Source organism: Armigeres subalbatus, chromosome 2 (genome assembly GCF_024139115.2).
Source record: "Armigeres subalbatus isolate Guangzhou_Male chromosome 2, GZ_Asu_2, whole genome shotgun sequence".
In the NCBI taxonomy this organism is placed as follows: domain Eukaryota; kingdom Metazoa; phylum Arthropoda; class Insecta; order Diptera; family Culicidae; genus Armigeres; species Armigeres subalbatus.
Window position 1 is genome coordinate 126,218,637 of NC_085140.1, and position 23,756 is coordinate 126,242,392.

Consider the following 23,756-nt stretch of genomic DNA (forward strand, 5'->3'; position numbering starts at 1 on the left):
AAGTTACTGTGTGATAGGAACCGACGAATAACCGCATTTTACAATGGCGACGAGGATCAAAATAGGTGAGTTTTTTTTCAACAGGAAAACTAAACTGTGAATTGATGCACAGTTGATGATGAAAATTATGGATTATTTATTAGAATGAAGTAGAGAATGGTGTGGATCAGATTTTTTTTCGGAAGACGCTAAGAGAAAAACAAAATGGCGGCGCCAAAGGGCGACTACACCGATGCAAAGAAAAAAAATGGCTGCAGATATCATGAGCAAATCGAAGATTATGAGATTGCGAAAATAAAAATGTTCTGAAAGATTTTTGCTTCGTGCTGGAAAGCTATGCTTCGTGCTGGGGGATGCTATGCTTCGTGCTGGGGAATCCTATGCTTCGTGCTGGGAAACACTATGCTTCGTGCTAAGGAACTATGCTTCGTGCTAAGGAACTATGCTTCGTGCTAAGGAACTATGCTTCGTGCTAAGGAACTATGCTTCGTGCTAAGGAACTATGCTTCGTGCTAAGGAACTATGCTTCGTACAGATGAATTATTTTTCGTACTGAGGATTTAAGCTTCGTGCTGAAGATTTTGCTAGGTTCTAAACAATAATTCGATAAGGCTACGTGCTACAGATTAATGCTTGGGGCAAATAAATTGTGGAAGGAAGGATTCAGGTTGACTACGTGAGAGAATATTTCTTGTGCTCTGGATGGTGTGCTACGTGCTTATATTTGAACCTCTAAAAGACAGTACGTTGATGTGGGTTTGTGTGTTGCGGTGGAATTATGCTTCGTGCTGGAAAAATGTGTCATATGAAAAACGTAAATGAAATTACTTCGGAAATTGTGGTGACCTACATGGATACATACACATGTTTTTTTGTGGTTTGTATGGATGTTTTTGCAAGAGTGCAGCAACGAGCATCATACTGTATTTAGAAATAAAGCTGAATAGTGATACACACACATGCATTTTTGGTAAATTTTGAAGAGTGGCTTCGTGCGAATTAAGATGCTGACATCTATGAGGATTTCTATAAATGATTTGTGAGGTTAGGTTAGGGGGCTGTTAACTAATCGAGTTTTTTTTTGTGTACAGCGAAATGGAAAACAATTAAGTCGGCGAATATTTTATAATATGAAATGTGTCTGTGTGTGTTTTGTTCCAGATGCGACTGCAATGCCACCTTTCGAGGTGGGCACAGATCCAAGAAATGATTGGATCAAGTGGAAGAGGGCACTGGAACGGTTTTTGCAAGCGAACAAAATCGAGGATGATGAAGAAAAGTGTAATTTGCTGCTAGTGCTGGGCGGTATCGATCTCCAAACATATTACGACAAAGTAGCGAAATGGGAGGTGCACAAAACAGTGGAGGAGGGTGAAGAAATAGTGGTTCTCCAGTATGAGTCAGCTATTTTATCACTTGATGAATACTTTGCACCCCAGTTGAGGAGGAGATTCGAACGACATCTTCTGAGGTCAATGCGACAGAACGACCAAGAGCCATTTGAAGAGTATGTATTCCGACTACGAGAACAGGCAAATCGTTGTTCATTCATTGATTGCGACGATATGATCGTAGATCAAATTATCGAAGGATGTAGATCAGCTGATCTGAGAAGGAAGTTATTGACGGATGATTTGACGTTGCTGGAAGTAATTAATTTGGGAAAAACGTTAGAAGAGGTCCAGAAACAGACGAGAGAATACGACAGACCCTCATCTTCGTTTGACAACGGCTCTTTGGTTCAGAAAGTGGTAGGAAAGACCGTGTCCAGTACTCGATCATGGGAAGGCTCAAGAAAATGCTATAATTGCAATAGACCGGGTCATCTAGCAAGGGAAACAGACAAATGTCCGGGGAGGAATTCGGAATGCTATGGATGTCGAACGAAAGGCCATTTTAAAATTTGCTGCCGGAAGAGGTAGCACAGCGAAGCAACAAACAGTATCAAATACTCCGGAGCTAAGCAAATTCGCGCAATTCTGAATGATGAAACAGAAACACAGAAAGGAGTTTTCTTCGTAAAAGTCTCCGAAGATCTGAATGAGATTCTTGAGCTGGATATTGGTGGAATAATTACCAAGATCGTCATTGACTCTGGATCCCCAGCAAATATCATCGACAGCAAGACGTTCAACAGATTGAAAAACGAAGGAGCCCAGATCCTGAATGAAAGAAAACCTGAAAGCGGAGAAATGAAATTCAAAGCGTTCGCATCCAACCAGGACATTTACTTCAGTACAGTGTTTGAAACGGAGGTGAAAATTCCTGGTGAAGAAATTGGAATCTGGTCTCATTTCTTGGTTTCCCCTGAAGGGCAAGTTAGTTTGCTCAGCAAAGGTACTGCGTTTGCTCTGGGAATATTGAAAATCGGATACCACGTGAACCAGATCTCAGCAGCAGGAACGGCCACTAAAGACAACAAAAAGGAATTTCCGAAAATCAAAGATGTTCGTTTGTCAATCCAAGTTGACGAAACGGTAACACCAGTCGTACAACCAGTTCGGAGATTTCCCATGTCCATGGAAGCGGACGTGGAGAGAACCATTCAAGAACTTTTGGAAAAGAGAATCATCGAACGAGCGGAAACTCCTACAACATGGGTATCACCATTAGTCCCAATAAAGAAAGCAGATGGCAGAATCAGATTGTGTGTGGACATGCGAGCGGCCAATATTGCAGTGAAGCGGGAAAACTATCCAATGCCAAACATCGATGATGCAATGTCACGAATAAAGAAGGTATGTTAAAGATTTATACATATTTGTTTTTCATTATGCGTAATACTAGATATGTTTTTTTTTGTTTATACTGTTAGGTTGCAAAGTTATCCAAAATTGACCTTGAAGCCGCTTATTACCACTTTGAGATCCACCCTGACAGTAGAAATATTACTACCTTTGTTGCCAGAAGCGGTGTTTACAGGTTCTGTAGACTAATGTTTGGTATTAAGTCAGCCCCAGAACTTTTCCAACGAGAAATGGAAAACTTATTCCGAGGTATTGATGGTCTGATTGTTTATATGGACGATTTCTTAATCCATGGGGAAACAGAGGAAGCACATGACCAGACATTGCAAGAAGTTCTCAGCCGTATCAAAAAGTTAAACTTGAGAATCAACGAAGAAAAGTCTGTTTTTGGGGTATCATCCGTGACCTTCTTAGGACACATCGTGTCTACCGAAGGCATCCGACCTACGGATGACAAAATCAAAGCCATATTGAACCTACACGCACCATCATCTGTCTCGGAGCTACGGTCCCTTCTAGGGCTAATAAATTTCGTGGGAAAGTTCATTCCAAACCTTTCGGCAATGACTGTTAATATGAGAAATTTGCTAAACAAGCAAAGCTCATTCGATTGGACTGCATTACATAACCGAGAACTAGATACTGTCAAGGCTGTGCTTGGCAGAGTCGATTACCTTGGATTTTTTGACCCGAAGGATGACACTGTTCTTGTCACTGACGCTAGTCCTTACGGGTTGGGCGCAATTCTATTTCAAGTTAAGAATGGCATCCAAAGAACAATATCGTGTGAATCAAAAGCTTGGCAGATTTCGAGAAAAATACTGCCAAACGGAAAAGAATGCTACGCGATTATTTGGGCCATGGAGAAACTATTCGTTTATCTCTATGGGATGCATTTCACGCTCGTAACAGATTGTAAACCTCTGGAATATCTCTTCAACCGGGTTAAGTCGAAACCGTCAGCCCGCATTGAAAGATGGATCCTACGCTTACAAAGCTTCGATTTCACAGTAAGGTATGAGCCAGGAGAAGGAAATCTCGCTGACCCGCTTTCTCGTCTTTCCCAAGGTCCAAAAGACTATGATACAGGGTCAGATGTTATAGGCTGGCTGGCAAAAGAAATAAAGCCCATAATGTTGTCTATTGAAGAGCTGGAAAAGGAAACTTTGAAGGATGACGACTTACAGAAAGTCAAAGAGGCTCTATATTCAGGGGTCTGGGATGAAGTTCCAAGTGAATTTAGAACAGCCACGGTTAAACATGACTTAACACTCTACGACGAACTAATATTACGAGGCGATAGAATTGTTATTCCAACACAATTAAGAGCAAAGGTTATTGATTTGGCTCATTTGGGACACCAAGGCGGAGCGTCTATGAAAGCGTTATTGCGGTCGAAAGTATGGTTTCCATATATGGATAGACAGGTCGATACTATTATCCGGCATTGTAAACCATGTCAGATGACATCATTACCAGATAAGCATAATCCGATGATTCGACGAATCCCGACAACACCATGGCAAGATTTAGCAATAGATTTTAAGGAAGGTCTCCCAGGGGACGTTTCTTTGTTAGTTGTAGTATGCTACACAACAAGGTTTGTACAGATAGACCCAATGAAACCAGCAACAACTCAAAAGGTTATCGGAGCACTATTGCGTATGTTTAGTTCGTTTGGCATACCGCGATCGATTACTTCGGATAACGGACCACAGTTCAGGGCGATTGAATTCCAAAATTTCTGCGTGGGCTACGGAATCCACTTAAATCTTTCTACGCCATACTGGCCAGAACAAAATGGGGCAGTGGAGAGGCAGATGCGAAATATTGGAAAGCGCATAAAAATCAGTTGCATACAGGATTCGGATTGGAAGGCCGATCTCTATGAGTATTTGGTCCTTTATCACTCGACACCTCAAGAGACAACCGGTGTTTCCCCCGGTCAAATGATGTTTGGCCGGGAAATACGAAATCGTATTCCATCTATTCATCAGGCGCCGAGTCTGAAATGGGAGTCATGCAGGGACAGAGATATGGAAAAGAAGGAACAACATAAGACAAGGGCAGACGCGACACGGCAGGTGAAAAATCATAAATTGAAGAAAGGAGATATGGTATTAATGAAGAACCTGAAAACCGGAGCCTACCAACCAAATTTTGGATCGGAAGAATTCGAGCTAACAGACATCAAAGGAGGAGAGGTTACTGTAAGATCAAAAGAAACAGGAAAATCGTATAAGCGTAACAGCTCACATCTGAAGAAGCTAAGCGAGGTCCAACCGCCCATAACATCGAATAGCGAAACAGCAGGAGAACAAGATAATATAACCGAGAAGGCAGGATCACCACGAAAGCGTATCAGCCGACGCCCGACAAAGTTAGCGGATTTTGTGGAATAATAATCAAAATAAAATTCAAGGTAAAACATAAATAAAGTTTTATTATAAAATGCTAGCCAATAGGAATACTCTACTGAAGAAAAACTGAAAGACAAATACTAACCAAAATACTATGAAATTGGAGGGATGTAACGGGTGTATCGAATGACATGGTGTTTCATTGACGGGTAAGAGAACCCGCGAGAGTAACTAGTATTCAGTAGCGGGTGAAAGCCGGACGAATGAGTGAACCTACGAATGGGTGAGAGGTAAACAGGAGATGAACTGGAATAGCAGTGGCAAGCGAGTCAGTCAGTGTTCGGCAGCGCAAGGCAACGGTTCATAAGTATAAAGTTACTGTATGATAGGAACCGACGAATAACCGCATTTTACAATGGGGATCCCAGAACTAAGCTTCACCCGAAAGGCATGGTCTGCAGGACATAAAAGCTACCTACCGAAAAGTCCTTTGAAGGAGTAAGAAGACCGCCAACAATTTTCATCGATAATCTTGCGGATTCCAAGATTCCGCCCTGGTGTACTGGAACCAACGATATGTTTACCGGTGAGTTTTTAGTTTCTGTTTACGTTCATGTAAATATTTATTTTTTAATTTTGCCATTTACAGGGTTTGTATATGATTTTTTTTTTCAGACAGAAAATATATGGGCTAACTGTCAAATCTGCCGTTTCCGTCGCCGTTCCGCTGTATTGCGCGAGGGCCTTTATTGGCCAAAATATATGGGCTAACTGTCAAATTTTCCGTCGCCGTTCCGTTGTATTGCGTTTGGGGCTTAAATATTTTTGACGGGAAAGGAAACGTCTCGTGAAAAGGTCTATTGATATGAAACAAATTCGTGCAGTGTATCCGAAGCTGAACTACGCCACCAGTCTTTCTTTATTCAAGTCTTTATCTGGAGCTGTCATATTTTACTTTCATGGCGTCTCGTTGTGTCGGCCTAATTCGCGTTTCTCACGGATAAAACAAATTTCACCTGGAAATATTTGCTTAAAAAGCCCAAATTGGATGAATTTCTTCAGTTGCTTTGCAGTGTTTTAGTTTCCCGATATTGAATTGTCGAAAATAATGGATATTCCCGCTCCACCAAATGGTAAGTCGCATAATTCCGCTTACTTTTGTGTGCCATTCTGCGGGTTCTGATGGATACTCGATTGACAGAGCGTGGAGGAAAGTGGAAAACTTTGCGAGATTTTGGCGTTTCCCCTTTTCTCCACTTTGCCGCCCTAAAATGTGAATTTTATTGATTTTTCTCTGTTTTGCCAGATATTGAGCTAAGAAACATCATCGACAAGCTCGCCGAATTCGTTGCCCGCAATGGTCCGGAGTTTGAGTCGATGACCAAATCAAAGCAGAAGGGAAACACCAAGTTTGCCTTCCTCTACGGTGGAGAATATTACAATTACTATCAGTACAAAGTGGCTACCAAGCAGCAGTCGAGTATGTTTTGAGATTATGTGATATTTGGGTATGTCAATGAATAGCTTGTTTCTTCGTTCCCAGTGATGAAGCAAGGAGGCCATCCTCTGTCGATGATGGGACAACAGGTAAATCCGTTCGCCTTACAAAACCAACAGCAACAGCAGCAGCAGCAACAAAATTCGAATCAAAACAATAACCAAATGCCGCCACAAATTTGGTCCAATCCGCCACCACCTCCACAGCAGAATACTCCACAGCAGCAGCCAGCACCGCCGCAACAGCCAGTGATTACGCCGCAGATTGCGGCACAGATTGAGTCCATCAACACACAACAGAATGCGCTGCGCGAGCAGATTCGACAATCGGAATTAAACCTCTCTGCTCAGCATGGGGTAAGATAAAAAATAGAGATATTATTTATTCTGCAAATATTATCAACAGGAGAGGAAATAATATAAATCTCACTAATATTAGGTTCTCCTGCAACAGCAACAAGTTCAAATAGACGAAGCTGTAACGCGGGCCCAAAATGATGCCCTAGTTAAGCAGGCCGACGATAGTAAAATTTCGTTGAGTGATTTCGACGCTAAACTGCAACCCATTATCGATTCGTGCACGAAGGATAGCATTTCCAACGGTGAGTAGTGAACACGTTGGATTCCCTTATCAATGCTGCTCAATAGCAGATTTCATAATCTTATAGATGTTTGCCATCCTGCTTTGAGATTGTTTCTCGCCCGCGTGGGCCCCAACCGGAGTGCAGTTTAGATGATACTTACTGCCAATGTATATGTTTAAATGCTAGTTCAACTGCACTCCACTGTTTTGCTTTCACCTGTTCAATGTTCTCCAAGGCAGCCATTTTTCTTTGTCCAATCTCAATACTTCCTAAAATTTGTGATTCCATTTCAAATCACATCCGCTATGATAGCAGCGATTCTCAACGCTTTCACATAATTCACCTCACGAAAAAACCCAAAAGATTCAAGAAGTTTTATCTAAGAAGCTGAGAGTCGCTGATTCATAAACCATTTCTCTCTTCTACATTTATTTAACTTCTTTCATATTAATAAGCATATCCACTAACCGTAAACAAATCTCAATTTACATGTATTTTTTTGTTGATTACAATTTTAGGAAAAGGCTGGATTTTACAGCATTGTACCGATTCGGGAAAATGTCAAATTATTTCGCAGTATCTTTTGAGAAAGTAATTAGAAGCGTTCTAACGTTTTTTCTTCTCTTCCTATGAACAATTTTTATCTGTTACCACCGATATCATACAAACAACAAAACGAACACATCATGTGACATACATAGACGAACCTAAGTGTAGTGACTAAAGAAGACCGAATCTAACATTGTGCAGTTTTTTTCTTCATTTTAGTAATAAGTTCGAATACACTAACCGGAAAGAAACTGCATAATGGCTGTGATTCAGGCCAGTACGAGTGACTTGTGACAACTGTCGACACAGTGTGGAAACTTTAGTTTGAATGATTTGTCGTGGAAAAATGTTAGAACGGATATCCGAATTTTTGTGTTTTTCTCGATCTTGTCTCTTCCCATAGGGCACTTATTGCCGGAGTTGTATTCACGCAGAAATTACACCTCATATATCTAGTAAATGATGTAATTCACCACTGGTAAGTTGCAAACTTCTATTTATACATCTCACAATTATATTAATAATGGTTTTGCTATGCCGAAGCTAGAGTTTGTCTTTGGGAAGATACGTGTAAAATATTTACATTGGGAAATTTCAACGCATTAGCATAATAAGTAGTCTTACAAAGTATAATGAATGCCAGGTTGTTCTCTCCTTGATACATGAGATATCCAATGAACAGCACAGCTATCAGTTTGACACCACGTGACCTTTAAGTGGTCTTGTTGTGTAGGGGTTATAACGCCTATCTAGAGAGTAGGAAATTGAGTCACATTCGTTTTAAGAAAAAGTACAATGGGGTAACCGGCGGTAATGTTGGCCCTGGATGTAACATTGGCTCATCACGCAAATTAACCACTACTTCTTTCGAAAAGTGTGTCAAACATATATCTGCTTCATAACTCTAGATTTAAACACTTCTTAAACTATTAAAAGCAATTATCTTGCGTGAAAAATCACTTTGACTCGGTTTTTAGCAGCCATATTTCGTTGACTTATGCAGGCTGGCTGTGCTATAGAGTTTTTCTTTTACCCAATAAAAGAGTTTTCTGATTGAACATACCTGCTTTCGCACATCAGATGAATAGATAACAACCACACTATGTCAGCTATCATTTTAATTTCACAATTTCCATTAGTATAGCGACATAATTAACCAAAACTTTATCGGACAATACTGGGGGCATCCGTAGACAAATGTAAGCATTCGCTTTCGATTTGTAGCACTACGTTAGTATAGGTGAAACTCTAAAATCAAAACATTTTCACCAATAACCCGTACTGGAGAAAATAACCGAAAACTGCATATAGAATATCCGATGCTTGCGATTAGGTTGCTGAGAATTTTTGTAAAAACAGGTTAATCCACTCAGCGGTTAAGTTTCATTCTTGACTATTGTCATTCAAACTTGACTATTGTCAATCCACACCAAGCCTCTAGTAATGCTTCATGTATGGTAGGGTTCTGAAGTTTATAAAGTCCTTACGCTCAGACAAGTACCCTCCCACAACCTAAAACTTCATGTAGTTTGTGAATCGGACCTCATGATGCTTTTCTTGAATCGAGATATAATCGCTTTCATTCGCAGAACATACCAAAAATAATTGCCTACCTTACGGCTTCCAACCTTACGTGATTCGATACACCATTTCCTTCATAATTTATAATAAATAAATTAGTGTATGAATATTAAATTTTATCATCTTTCGCACGAATCCTACAAATCAAGCCAAAAATTTTCAAAAGTCAAATTACTTGACAAATACCTTCATCATAATTTAGATCTAGAATTGCTTGCAAAAAGTATTTTGATCTGTAAAATGATACCGAAAAAGTATTCTTTCAACTCGGGAAGTTGAAACACATGAGAGTTTTGAGAGGATTCACAACAGCTAATCGATATAGAGAGGAGTGGAATCAAACGCACGTACCAATCATGAAACTTCAATGCAGGCAGAGTTAAAAATAAGCATCCAATAATTGTAATTATGAATAATTGTGTAATAATATTAGGTAGTTGGCACATTTTTAACTGTTTATGCACAGTACAAAGCAAGGACTTGCCTAGAATAAGTTTTACAATTGGCTTTCTTCAGTAGTGCGTTATGCATCATCCCCACCTAAAGCATTGTTTACGTTTTGGAAAAAAGTTTCTTTGAGAGTATCACGAGAGCGAGAGCAACACAACTGCCATGGTTTCAATTAGCAGTGAATCTCAAAATTATGCGGCAGCCAATAATTAACGTATGCAATTTGTTTGAAGACACAACTTGAGGGCTACACAAGGGGTGGGACGCTGAGCACAATGTTCCAAACACACTTTTTTGACATGCGTCGAAACACTATTCACCAACAAGGAACAATAAATTAACAAATTGTGGCACAGTGTGGCACACTTTTGACATTGACATTGGCAGAATGTCAGAAATCGGCAACCTTGCCAACTACTGTCATTCTTTTCCCGCTTTTTCTAAACATGTAAAAGTAAACATCCCATTGTTCAAATTTCTTGTTTCTTTAGATATGAACAGCTTAGTTTTTCGGAGCGAATCGTTTTTTTTTGCGAACAAGAGTGCAAGCATAAATTTATTGAGACTGATGGCACCCGATATCGAAACGATCAAAATTATGAATCTATCTGTTGGTGGTTTGAGCTTGCTTGGGCGGGAGGATTCGACGGATCAGCGAGAGGATCATTGATTGTAGAAGAGAAAAGATAGCTTATAGGGATTTGTTGCTGTTTTTTTTAAGTATTTGAAAACTCACTAATCGTTGTATGATGAAGTGGAAACAAGAGTGGAAAGCTATTTGCATATTTATCTTCTCTCTTCACTGGAATCTCTTCTTCTTCTTCTTCTTCATTGGCATTACATCCCCACACTGGGACATTGCCGCCCCGCAGCTTAGTGTTCATCATTAAGCACTTCCACAGTTATTAACTGCGAGGTTTCTAAGCCAAGGTACCATTTTTGCATTTGTATATCATGAGGCTAACACGATGATACTTTTATGCTCAGGGAAGTAGAGGAAATTTCCAATCCGAAAATTGTCTAGACCGGCACCGGGAATCGAACCCAGCCACCCTCAGCATGGTCTTGCTTTGTAGCCGCGCATCTTACCACACGGCTAAGGAGGGCCCCTTCACTGGAATCTCATCCGTCGTATTTTACTTATACATATACCCGCATGTTTCTATTTCAGAGCAGACAGGAATCTTAAATCTTTGGCAAACTCCTGTTCCAATCGCAATTTTAAAATGAACGGTTGAACAAACATGAAGTTCCCTGAAAAGTTAGTTCATTTGCCGAGTTTCACGCGAAGAAAGTAAAATAGTTGGAAATACAATTGATTATGCCGGCCGTTGCTGAACTAAATCAGCACCAGCAGGCAGGATGATGTTCAGCATAAAATTTGGTCCGTTAAGACGGTGCGAGGAGGCGCTAGTTCAATCACTTCCGACACTGCAGTTCATGATGAATTATTTCCCCAAATATCTAAAAGGCGCTGATATCATTTTGAAGCGCCTTTCAGACGATATGAACATTTTCACCTCTTCGGCATCTTCATTTAAAAAGGGCGAAACCGCTTTTGTAAACAAAAGCTTCTTCCGTCGCTTGTGGGCTAATGTGTGCGCACCAATGCAATCCTGCTCCATTATATGAAAGGATAGAATACGCTGCTGCCATTGGATTGCGTGTGTGAGCCCACAAGCGACGAGAGAAACACTTCTTTACAAAAGCAATATCGTCCTTTTGAAACGTTGGAGCTGAACTAATAAAAAATAGAATTTCTTATTCGTTTCTTTCTTTTGACAGAAGTCTAATGTTTATGTTCGAACAGTGCTGCCAAACTTTGTCGTTTTATCAGTACTTTTGTCAATCACAAAATGTGGCACATTGCGGCACACCGTGGCGCAAAAATTTAAATGAACACAATTTGAATTGTGCTCAGCGACCCGCCCCTTGTGTTACACCGTTTTGCAAAATATTGATTTACATTTTTAAAAACACATTTTCATGTAGCTTTGAAGATGAATTTGATGCCATATGCTGTTGAAAACGGGTTTGTTTACAATTTGCGACATACGTCGTTTTGAAAAAGTACCCGAGATATTGCATTTCCAACCAGAATTATTCCACGAGCCGGCTTGCTTAGATTTGGTTTTGACGCCAAATAGCAAAAAACGACGATAAATGTCCGCAATATCTCATTTAAACCAGAGAAAGTCTCGAGAGAAATGGACAAAATGTCGGCTTCCTTGTCCCTATCAGGTGGATAATTTTTCAGCCCACTTGGGACGAGTGATTGTTGATTTCGAACATACAAAAGATAAAGATCGGTTGCTGTTTATAGTACCAGTCATTTTGCTTGCGTTGAATAAAGGCAGCATGCAAACAAATAGAGAAAATCAAATCATTTTATTGAGCATGTAAAATACTACCACACACTTATTTGAATCATTTATTTCCCATATTTGCAAGTGAAGAAGTTTAGCAAAATGAAAACTGTATTGAAAACTGCAATAGCAAAAAGGCTACATGTTGTAGCCCCAAAGGGCGGGTCGCTGAGCACAATTCAAATTGTGTTCATTTAAATTTTTGCGCCACGGTGTGCCGCAATGTGCCACATTTTGTGATTGACAAAAGTACTGATAAAACGACAAAGTTTGGCAGCACTGTTCGAACATAAACATTAGACTTCTGTCAAAAGAAAGAAACGAATAAGAAATTCTATTTTTTATTAGTTCAGCTCCAACGTTTCAAAAGGACGATATTGCTTTTGTAAAGAAGTGTTTCTCTCGTCGCTTGTGGGCTCACACACGCAATCCAATGGCAGCAGCGTATTCTATCCTTTCATATAATGGAGCAGGATTGCATTGGTGTGCACACATTAGCCCACAAGCGACGGAAGAAGCTTTTGTTTACAAAAGCGGTTTCGCCCTTTTTAAATGAAGATGCCGAAGAGGTGAAAATGTTCATATCGTCTGAAAGGCGCTTCAAAATGATATCAGCGCCTTTTAGATATTTGGGGAAATAATTCATCATGAACTGCAGTGTCGGAAGTGATTGAACTAGCGCCTCCTCGCACCGTCTTAACGGACCAAATTTTATGCTGAACATCATCCTGCCTGCTGGTGCTGATTTAGTTCAGCAACGGCCGGCATAATCAATTGTATTTCCAACTATTTTACTTTCTTCGCGTGTGAAACTCGGCAAATGAACTAACTTTTCAGGGAACTTCATGTTTGTTCAACCGTTCATTTTAAAATTGCGATTGGAACAGGAGTTTGCCAAAGATTTAAGATTCCCTGTCTGCTCTGAAATAGAAACATGCGGGTATATGTATAAGTAAAATACGACGGATGAGATTCCAGTGAAGGGGCCCTCCTTAGCCGTGTGGTAAGATGCGCGGCTACAAAGCAAGACCATGCTGAGGGTGGCTGGGTTCGATTCCCGGTGCCGGTCTAGACAATTTTCGGATTGGAAATTGCCTCGACTTCCCTGAGCATAAGAGTATCATCGTGTTAGCCTCATGATATACAAATGCAAAAATGGTACCTTGGCTTAGAAACCTCGCAGGTAATAACTGTGGAAGTGCTTAATGATGAACACTAAGCTGCGGGGCGGCAATGTCCCAGTGTGGGGATGTAATGCCAATGAAGAAGAAGAAGAAGAGATTCCAGTGAAGAGAGAAGATAAATATGCAAATAGCTTTTCACTCTTGTTTCCACTTCATCATACAACGATTAGTGAGTTTTCAAATACTTGAAAAACAGCAACAAATCCCTAAGCTATCTTTTCTCTTCTACAATCAATGATCCTCTCGCTGATCCGTCGAATCCTCCCGCCCAAGCAAGCTCCAACCACCAACAGATAGATTCATAATTTTGATCGTTTCGATATCGGGTGCCATCAGTCTCAATAAATTTATGCTTGCACTCTTGTTCGCAAAAAAAAAAACAAACGATTCGCTCCGAAAAACTAAGCTGTTCATGTCTAAAGACACAAGAAATTTGAACAATGGGATGTTTACTTTTACATGTTTGGAAAAAGCGGGAAAAGAATGACAGTAGTTGGCAAGGTTGCCGATTTCTGACATTCTGCCAATGTCGATGTCAAAAGTGTGCCACACTGTGCCACAATTTGTTAATTTATTGTTCCTTGTTGGTGAATAGTGTTCCGACGCATGGCAAAAAAGTGTGTTTGGAACATTGTGCTCAGCGTCCCACCCCTTGGTGTAACATCATTGTTGAAAATATTGCACATACACCGCTTAGCAGAAAATGTACTTTAAAAAGTTTTTTCGAACAACTAAATAGTTTAAAACGTGCATCTGCTTGTACTTTTTCATCACTGATTTCAAAATTAAGCATGTCGCTTAAATATTCTGATTTTCGTTAAGAAAAACATTTTACGTTGTTTTTCTGCAGCAAATGTTGTTACGTCGTGTTGTAAGTGTTGCAATTTTTTTGTCGCATGTGCGTGAAACGTTTCAACTTGACGCAACATTTCGACGTATCAACAATGCAGCGTAACATTTCGACGAAAGTAGCATGACCTCGGTCATACTGACGTATCAAAACGACGTATGTGATTTATCTGTTGCAGAACGTTGTAACATATATTTTTATCAAAATAACTGAACTGTTCACACGCAGTGCAGATTTCAAGGTCAGTGACGATGAACCTTTTCAAAATGTATCGTTGAGGTGTATTCAATTGCAATAAAAATGATTAGTTTCTAAATAGGAATAAAAATGAAATCTGAAAACTTTCAAGCTCATTTTCTCAGCTTGATCAAAATGTTACATACGCCGATTTGAAAAAGTTCCCGAGATATGATGATTTATAACGATAAATGTGCTCATCCGTAGCATAATGGGCCAAGGTTTGAGCCGTTACCCCTATGTTATGTCTTTTCAGCAGGGGGGGAGTAAGCCTGTCATCCACGAACAAATCAAGCCTACATAATATAGACACTATAGGTTCCATAGACGAGCGCAGGAACGGTTGGGTCATTTCGATTAAGTGTGTTTTTCTACTTTTTCACAGTGTACCACGTGAATTTGACGTCACACGCTCCGTTGCTTGGATTTAGGGTGACCATATGGTATCCTAAAGGAGGACATGTCCTCCTTTTTCGATAAAAATCGGATGTCCTCCTTTTGCACTGAAATGTCCTCCTTTTTGTATATTTTGAGGAAACAAATAACAATGCCAGACATTCATTCGCATATTTAACGTACGATTTTATAGATATACATTTGCGTACATTTCCTTTCAAAATTTGGAACAGTTCTATCTAGTTTTCGATTAACATCAATGTAAATAATAAACATTAAATGAGTGTATTAAGAACTGTATCGAAAATAAGCTGTCCACAACATTTTATTCGAATAAAATCCGATGAATTTAAGTAATTTATTCAAATTTGTCCAGCAATAAATGTTAAAACAAAACAATACCTTCATGAGCTTCTGAGTAATAAAACTTTGAAAGTGGATAACTTATTTTCGATACAGCCCTTAGAAGATGTCGAAAGAATGATTTAAAATAATAGTTTGATAATTTTACGAAATTGTGAGTAGGCTATGAATAAAATGATTCAAATGCTTCTCAAGATTTGCTGCGAGAAATCATATATCGTTCGTAACAAATGGTACGTTTATTCCAAAGTAGTTTCTAAATCTAAAATCTAAAAATTGACACGTATCATAACTCATAAGTCGAGTTTAGAACTATTCCATTTAATTCACCGCAACGTGTTGAAATTAAATAGAATAGTGCTGAACTCGTCCCATAACAGGTGAAAATATTCCACTAAAAGAGTTTAATAATCTTCCCAAAAAATGATGCACGAATGGATCTCAGTGAATTAGTGAATCAAAGTTGAATGCCTATTTTCCAATCAACGTGGATTATATTTAGAAGCTCATTGTGTACATTTACAGCATGTGGAATATTTGTTAAAAGTAATGTGTTGGAGGAATGGGACTTAAACTTATGACCCCATTGCAAAGACGGGTGTAAAAATATGTTCCATACTCAATAATATTCTATAAAAATTATTGTAATCTTTCTTAGATTCATCATTCTATAATCATGAATAACACCCTAAAAATTACACCCCGCAAAGCTTCAAAATCGCCATGAAAATCTACGTAGTTGTATCCAGCCCGATAACATTTTCGAATTTTCACACAAAAAAAACTATTGAAAGCCTCGGGATCTAGGTACCGTGCGGGACCGAAATCCGTACAGCACCGAAGTCCGTCCACCTCATGAGATATCATTCAATTAAAGGGGGTTAAAGGTAATTAATGTAGAAATAATTTATCTTATCTTGTTCAGATTCTTGACAGAAAGCTTTTAGGGCATAGAAATAGAAAGAAGGCTTTGAAATTAAAACAAAAAAAAAATCAAAAACAAATCGCCACCCACCAAACGCGGAGTTTTTGTCGCCATTTTGATTTCGGGTAGAGTATAATTCCTACAAAAGTAACTGTGTTTTAATTGCTAATAGCGAATAATTACATAAGATAAGCGGAATACAAGTCGTATGGATCGCTTCTCAAGGTGCGTATCGAACTATTTATAGTGGTAGTTTAGTCAATCAGACTGCTTCAATTTAAATATTGAGGCAAAAAATAGCTGTACGGATTTTGATCCTTTGATTCGAAGTCCGTCCACGGTGGACGGATTTCGATTCAGGAGTAGTTGATTTTATTCATTATTTTATCACGTTTTTCGTAGTTTTGAATGAGTAAATGCGAAACACTTCAAAAGTAGAAGCCTCCATGCTCCTGTGTCAATGACAAACGTTGTATTTACATTCGATTCCTATTTTCTAATGACTTTTTCATATACTAAGGTGCTTAAGTGTACGGATTTCGATGCCCCACGGTACATTCGCATGTCATGAACTTGTTGGTGTTCAAATAATAATCTCCGCTGGTCTACTAGGTGTCTAATGTAATATACAATCAGTTGTCTATTGCTCGACGTTGCGATGGTTAGGCCATTCGAAAATAATCTCATTTAAGTTTTACTTGCTAAAATTCTGTGCAATGCTGCCGAAAATGTCAGCATATTGATATATCAAACATTTATGTACCATTATTCAGATATGTTTAAGTTTGTTTAATAAGATCTCACTATAAAGATGGTGTGTTCGTTTCTTCTTTTGTTATTTTTATGAATTTGTATGTCGTGTTTGACTCGACGTCCCGAAAAATCAGTCAATTTAATATCAAATTCGGGAAATTTTGGGGTTGCTATTTTTTTTTAAATGTCCTCCTTTTTCAACCAAATGTCCTCCTTTTTAGCACGATTTGAAGGAATTGTCCTCCTTTGAAAAAATATCATATGGTCACCCTACTTGGATTGCAATCGTGACGTCATGCTCGTTTGGCTACACTAACTGACAGTTCGTTTGGCTACACTCGCCTTCGCCTCAGCTCGTCTATGGAACCTATAGTGTCTATACTACCTAAGATGTATTATCCGGGCCTCGCCGCTTGGGAAAGGCGGGCCACCCCGCTTGGCAAGTGTAGCATTTTTCGAACTGGAATCTTGTAGGATATTGGTTAACCTACACTACTGCTGACTAACGAAAAAATGTGGGATTGTTTATTTACATTTGCTTCATACTACATGCAGAGGAGGCGCGATGCACCGCATATTACCCCCCTGCTTTTCAGTGATATATAGACATTCCCTTATTATTAAGCTCATCAACAGAGAAAAGATACAAAATTAACGTCAAAAAATTGTCCGTACAGTGTACACCCCGGAAATAATTATAAAACATTCGCTGTTGTTGTTGTTTGTGTATTTACGACATTTGCTGATTTTCATGCAACCACATGTTTGAGGATCAAAATCTAGATTTCTAGCGATTAGAATGAGGACATTTTTGGCATTCCATCCCATTACTAGCGCATTCATCTTTCGTTAGATTCTTGTGATTTATATTTCAATCGACTCGGAAACTCTCCATCAATTTGCCAGTTGTATTGGATCTTCTGATTATCAACGTTAAACTAGGGTATTAAACCATTTTGGCAACACCTTCTATTGCCGCCCGCAACGTGATTATCATTACGGCCGTCGTCCAGTGCGGTTGGCTTTTGGGCTCTCCTTTTTGTGCGGTGTTTCGCACCAGTTTGGCACAAAAAGTAGAGCCGGAGCAGTGACCGCGGTCGAAAGAAATGCGTAGTGTGTAACGTATAGTGAATAATGTAGTGCATAAAAAGTGATATACATACACGCGCATGTTTGTGCAAGCATAGGATGATCGTAAATGAACAAACATGTTCGGTTCAAGGATAACATAGGAGAATGATAAGCCATTTTATGATAAACTGAAACTTATTAATTTTATTTTATTATTCAATTCGCGCCAGAATTCAAAGATTCAATTTTGATTCAGGAAGTGTGAATGCACTTCAAATATTCTTATGATGTGGGTGCAATCATGCTTATTGTATACGACTATAGCTTCGGAACGCATACGTTCTTAAAACGGAATTATATTAATATACTGGTTGCACGAATATTATATCCATAATGCCACTTCCTGACAGTGGGAGTTAGATTGTAATAAAATAACACACACACCCCCTATTCCTGTCCGCAACGTTTACTACTCTGGTGCATCACAACCAAATGACTTGGTGTTTGGTACATATAGCTAACATTTGCTGATTTCTAGTTGACGCGACCGGGTCTTATCGACCCGCACTTCTTTGCCGTACTCGACCAGCCTCTGACTAACCCTTCTCCGACAGCGATGTCTCGACTCAAGGATTGGCCCCGGACTTTGAGAAGAATCTCTGCTCTGGCTACGGACAAGTGGGTGTCTTTGTCCGCTGGTAGTCAGACCATCGCACAATGGCGGAAACCCTGACAAAACCTCAAAAAAATTCGTTTGTTTCGCGAAACTTGTATTTTTTAAATTTCACATTTAATGATTGTAGCTTGTGAATTTAATTTTTAGTGGCTTGTTGAAGTTAATGTTGTAAGGCATCTCCCGAACAAATTTTTATAGAAAAAGAAAATTTGACTAAAGTTTTTTCGGAAACAATTCGGAACGATCTGGTATCATGTATTGAACCCTATTTTTGGTCTACTTTCCGGTGGTTAGTGTGGTGATTTGCTCTGCATCTTTCTTAAGTAGGTGTCCAACAAACCATCCTTCCCCTTCCTCAGCATTCGCAAGGACGTGGCCAGGACAGATCTCGACTATTGGAGAGTACATTGATTCCATCTAAGAGTTAGTGATTAGTCCCAAATCAATATCTGTGGTAACGGATGGAAGTGATGCTACTCTCATACAATAGTCTTGGCTTGTACCACCTACGAATTTGTGCGAACTGCTAAATGCTAATGCTAATGATGGAATCACCTACAATATGCTGCCTCGGGATTTCAAATTCTGATAGTTTACCTGTAGTGAGCGATCTGATAAATAATTCTGAATCAGCTGATTAATGTCTTCTTCTTCTTTTCCTTCTTCAATGGCTATACATATTTTGTATGGCAAGTACAATGGATACATTATGGTGTCGAGCAAGATTCCAACCCGACAACATCCTAGATCGACTCGAGAATCGAACTCGACATCTCCGGATTGGTAATCCTTTGCAAGGCTACTGGTGCTTAATAATGTACAGAGGAAAAATTAAATTCATCAATTTTACAATCAAACCTTCATGCCAAACACTGTCAAATGCTTTCTCTTCATATCAAGAAGGGCATTTTATTCAATCAACAATTTGACGCCACAATACATGTGTCGAGGCCGCATCTCTCCATCTTCGAATGCGCCTCACGTTCGCCAAGTCGTTCTATACCTGGTCAGCCCACCTCGCTCGCTGTGCTCCACGCCATCTCGTACCTGCCGGATTTGACGCAAACACCATCTTTGTAGGGTTTGTTGTCCGGCATTCTTGCAACATGCCCTGTCCATCGTACCCTTCCGGCTTAAGCTACCTTTTGGATACTGGGTTCGCCGGGCGAGCTCGTGGTTTATTCTTCGCCGCCACGCACTGTCTTCTGGCACACCGCTAAAAATGGTCCTAAGCGTACAAGACAAGATTACGACTGGGAAGTATTATGTACGCAACGTTGTGCGTCAGACCGGACATCAGTTATTCGGTCGGATATCTCGGGAGATATCAACAAACCCCTCACATTTTCAAGCCCTCAGGAACGAAAAATCTCCAGCTTCAATATACGAGTAGCAAGTTCTCAGCCACAATGGTACGCTAGACAGGTGCTTTCCCAACTAAGCTACGAAGGACCTCCGTCGTCCTCCGCAGCTTAGCGAGTACTGATGAAACCAAATTCCCAGCACCAGGCATGTAGCCGAACTCTCGCAATCCATTTTCAGAACTAACTTTCTCATATGTATTTTTGTACAATGCCAAACAAGTAGGATGAGTATTTAGTATTGTCTGGCTTCTAAACACTTGCTTCAAAGCTAGATACTTCTAAAATTAGGTTGGCTTTTTGTCCCTATTATTAGTGGTTGTCTTGCCCCATACCATACTATTTAAATGTTTTGATTATTTTTCAATATTGCGAAATAAAATTGAATGCTTTTATATTATATTATCCATGCAAATGATAGATAGTTGCGTATATATGCATTGGTAGAAGTAAAAAGACTGATTTGAAAACGTCCATTTTAATTTAGAACGTTAAAATAATTGACCAAAATGTTATAAGAAATAGCGGATTTCAAGCAAACAAACTTTCAGCGTATATTTTTATATGTTATTTACATGCAACTATGGTGGTTTTTTTAGATATTAGCATATTACAATATATTAAGCCACACTGCAATTTTGTGTCAAAAAACACGATGGCCGTCTTGCTCCATATGGCCAATCTTGCCCCACATTGTCTGCGATCAAAAGTTAGAGCAATTTGAGTGTGTGCGGATTTTAAACGGCACATCCTTTATAAATTTGTAACTTTAAAAGGCATCTTTACTCCAAACTATTCTAGGGATTCTAAGGATCAAATTTATAATAAAAATGTCAACCATGTATAAAAACACGTGCTGGTTAAACTGAAGGTACAACACGTTTCAATTAGCTTATCAAAACTTCAACATTGTTTTGTGGGTTAACCTGTTTAACACTGGCAGCAAGCAACTTTGGTGACCGATAGTGAACAAATGACCATAGCATAAACACATTTAAAAAATAATACATAGTTCCTACTCAGATATACTAAAAAATAAACTTTTCAGCATTCGAAAACGCACCGATGAGCTAAAAAAGAGTTTGGAAGGCGCCGTCATTCCTATGTTTTGCAATGCTCAAATTAGTAAGTAATATTTTGTAACAGAAAGTTCGATAATTTAGATGTAAAACTATGACATATTTTCTCTCTCTTTTAGCGGCTCAAAATGACGAGCAGCGTGCAAAATTAACCAAACTGCTTTCCTTATGGGAATCGAAAGGAAACTTCTTCGATGCCTGTGTAATCTCGAAGCTAAAATCTCCGCCATCGTCACTCCAGGAGTATCAGAACTCACTGCTAACGCAATATGCCGCTATCGTGGCCCAGATTACACAAGCGACAAAAGTAACCTTTGAAAAGTAAGCGCAACGTAATGCGTGTTGACCGATTCTCACTCATTGAAACTATCTTCCTTCAGCTATCAACAGCAGCATCAAGCGTTTGTCCAGCATGCCACGCAGCAGTTGGCCCTTCTGGTGAAACAGAAACAACAGATCGAGCAACAGGCTCTGAAAGCAGCCCTTGTTGCCCAGCAGAAACTTTCCGCGCCCCAGCCGTTGCTGCCCGAGCTGACGGGAGGATCCAACAACGGTCTCGCTCAGGTAAACGCGCTTCTTAATACTAGTCGAGGTAATAATGACCGCGATGGGTCCCTTCCTTCCTTGTTGGAGCAGAACATCAATTTTACGTTGCTATCAGGGGCTCTTCAGAACTTACAAACTATTAATAATCAAGCGCAGAATATCAACAACAACAACAACAACAATAGAGACAGCAACGATAGCAGAAACAGCAGCCTCGGCGGCGATGATCGCGATCGACGCGGCAACTATGCGGTAACATACTCTGCTAACACTTTTAAAAGTCTCACTAACTTTTGTTATTTATTTGTAGCAATCCAGCAACTCTGGTGACGGAAACAACAATGGAGGAGATTATTCGCATCCACCTCCGAATTTTCCTATTCCAGACATGACGCGACCACCACCCGGTATGCACGATTATCCGTATAGGGACAATGACGACTCGGATGAGAGACGACATGACGACTACGATGATCCACCTCTGGATGAGGAAATCGACGAGCCACCGGAACAAGAAGCCGAGCCCGAATTCAAGGAAGATGAACCACCACAAAGTCCTCAGCAACCGTCAATTCCTTACTTTGAACTACCTGCTGGGTTGATGGTCCCCTTGATACGTCTCGAAGACTTTGATTATCATCCTCTGGATCCAGAGGACATTCGGTTGCCCCCGCCAGCACCACCTAACGAGCGATTGCTCTCGGCCGTTGAGGCCTTCTATGCACCTCCGAGCCACGAGAGGCCACGTGATGGGGAGGGATGGGAAAAGCTGGCTTTGTACGAATACTTCAAAGTTAAAAATGCATCTCGTAAACAGAAGGAAGAAGAAATTGAAAACGGAGCCCGTGATCGCTCAAGATCACCCACACCGATAGATCCAGAGCTGCTGAAGGCAACCAAAAAACAAAAGAAGCGGGTTTATCGCTCGAAGAGTCGTAGTCGCTCCAAGTCTCGATCGAGAGATCGGTCACGATCTCCGGTTCGCTACCGAAACCGATCGCGTTCTAGATCCAGATCGCGGTCGAGGTCACCCAGGCGGGTACCACGCAACAGAAGTCGTTCACCGCGCAGAGATCGTGAGCGCTCGCGTGATAAGCGTTCGCCCACTCCTCCCAGTTTTGGTGGGAGCGGTTTCGGAAGTAAAAATATACCGGCTTTCGCGGAAGACAAAATGCCAAAGCTGGCTCCAATGGGTGTCCCACAAGGTATGGGTGGGGAAGTGTGGGGAGGTAATGACCGCGAAGGCTTAGGATCGTACGGTGCGAGAAATGATCCGTACGAAAGTTTTCGTAAGAATAAGGGTGCAGCATTCATCACTCGCATGAAAGCTAGGGCTGACGATAGGTAAAAGAGTAGGTTTAAACATCGTCCAGCAGAAAAGTCTCCACGAAAATGGTTCGTGGTATTCGGTGTCAATATTGGAGCAGAAGAAGGGCATCCCAATAAAGTATATTTAATAATGCGATTTTAACGATGTTTTGATTTCTATCACAATTTTGTCTATCTTAGGCCTTCTTTGAATTTCAATGAAAAAGGTAAACATTTTTATTAATATTTGTTTCGGTTGTAGATAGTTCGCCATTATTTTCCTTTGAATAGGGTAAACAAACATAGCATCACGAGTCCCCGTCTATCGTAAAACTGCTTCCCACCAAAGCGGGCCCTATCGCGCTTGTTTCCGTACTTTGTCTTTGACGCATTCACCACCAGTCCAACGTTTGTTGCCTCACGTTTCAGGCGGGTTACAGTTTTAACTTCTCTCAAGGTGGGGGCTGGTTGGTTTCCATCGTCCGCTGAACTGACGAAGTCGTCTCCTCTGCTGCTTCAATTCTCATTGTACCTTCAGCGCCATCTAAGTGTTTGTCGAAGTACTGCTTCTACCTTTTGTTTACCATGATCGTTGGTCAACATGCGGTCATACGCTGTGTTGAACACCTGGAGTCTCACGATCTTGTCCGCCTCGGTTCTAGCACGGCGCAATCTTTTTTTTTAGTTCTAAGACAGGTGCTGTGAAGATAAGCAATTGTGTCCGTCCACCAATAAACCTGTTGGCTTAGTCCTCCTTGGAATTGTTACGTCACAAACTCGTGTCAGGACATCACCCAAGTAACACGGTCTGTTGTATGAGTGTAAAAATACATTTTTCAGACATATACTGCCGTGAATCGTATATTTGTCCCA

At 40.2% G+C, this 23,756-nt stretch overlaps 1 protein-coding gene across 3 annotated transcripts; it reads left to right on the forward strand.

The window, feature by feature from the left end:
* The first annotated feature begins 5,810 nt into the window (after positions 1-5,810).
* On the forward strand, positions 5,811-23,040 carry LOC134210820 (calcium homeostasis endoplasmic reticulum protein). 3 transcript variants are annotated; one of them, XM_062687125.1, is made up of 11 exons: positions 5,837-6,240; positions 6,414-6,587; positions 6,651-6,961; positions 7,044-7,206; positions 7,707-7,779; positions 8,141-8,215; positions 20,999-21,075; positions 21,149-21,350; positions 21,410-21,593; positions 21,732-21,827; positions 21,886-23,040. In XM_062687125.1, exons 1-11 carry the CDS (start codon positions 6,216-6,218, stop codon positions 22,921-22,923), a joined length of 2,418 nt encoding a protein of 805 aa, XP_062543109.1. In that variant the 5' UTR covers positions 5,837-6,215; the 3' UTR covers positions 22,924-23,040. The 3 variants fall into 3 exon arrangements, with proteins under 3 accessions (XP_062543107.1, XP_062543109.1, XP_062543108.1); XM_062687124.1 differs by having other exon boundaries at positions 5,838-6,240; positions 21,666-21,827; XM_062687123.1 differs by having other exon boundaries at positions 5,811-6,240; positions 21,410-21,827.
* The last annotated feature ends 716 nt before the right edge of the window (positions 23,041-23,756 follow it).

Coding starts and splice junctions, on each gene's coding strand:
- LOC134210820 (XM_062687123.1), top strand. CDS start 6,216: ATGGATATTCCCGCTCCACCAAATG. Junction 6,241..6,413: donor TATTCCCGCTCCACCAAATG/GTAAGTCGCATA, acceptor CTGTTTTGCCAG/ATATTGAGCTAAGAAACATC. Junction 21,351..21,409: donor ACAAAAGTAACCTTTGAAAA/GTAAGCGCAACG, acceptor ATCTTCCTTCAG/CTATCAACAGCAGCATCAAG.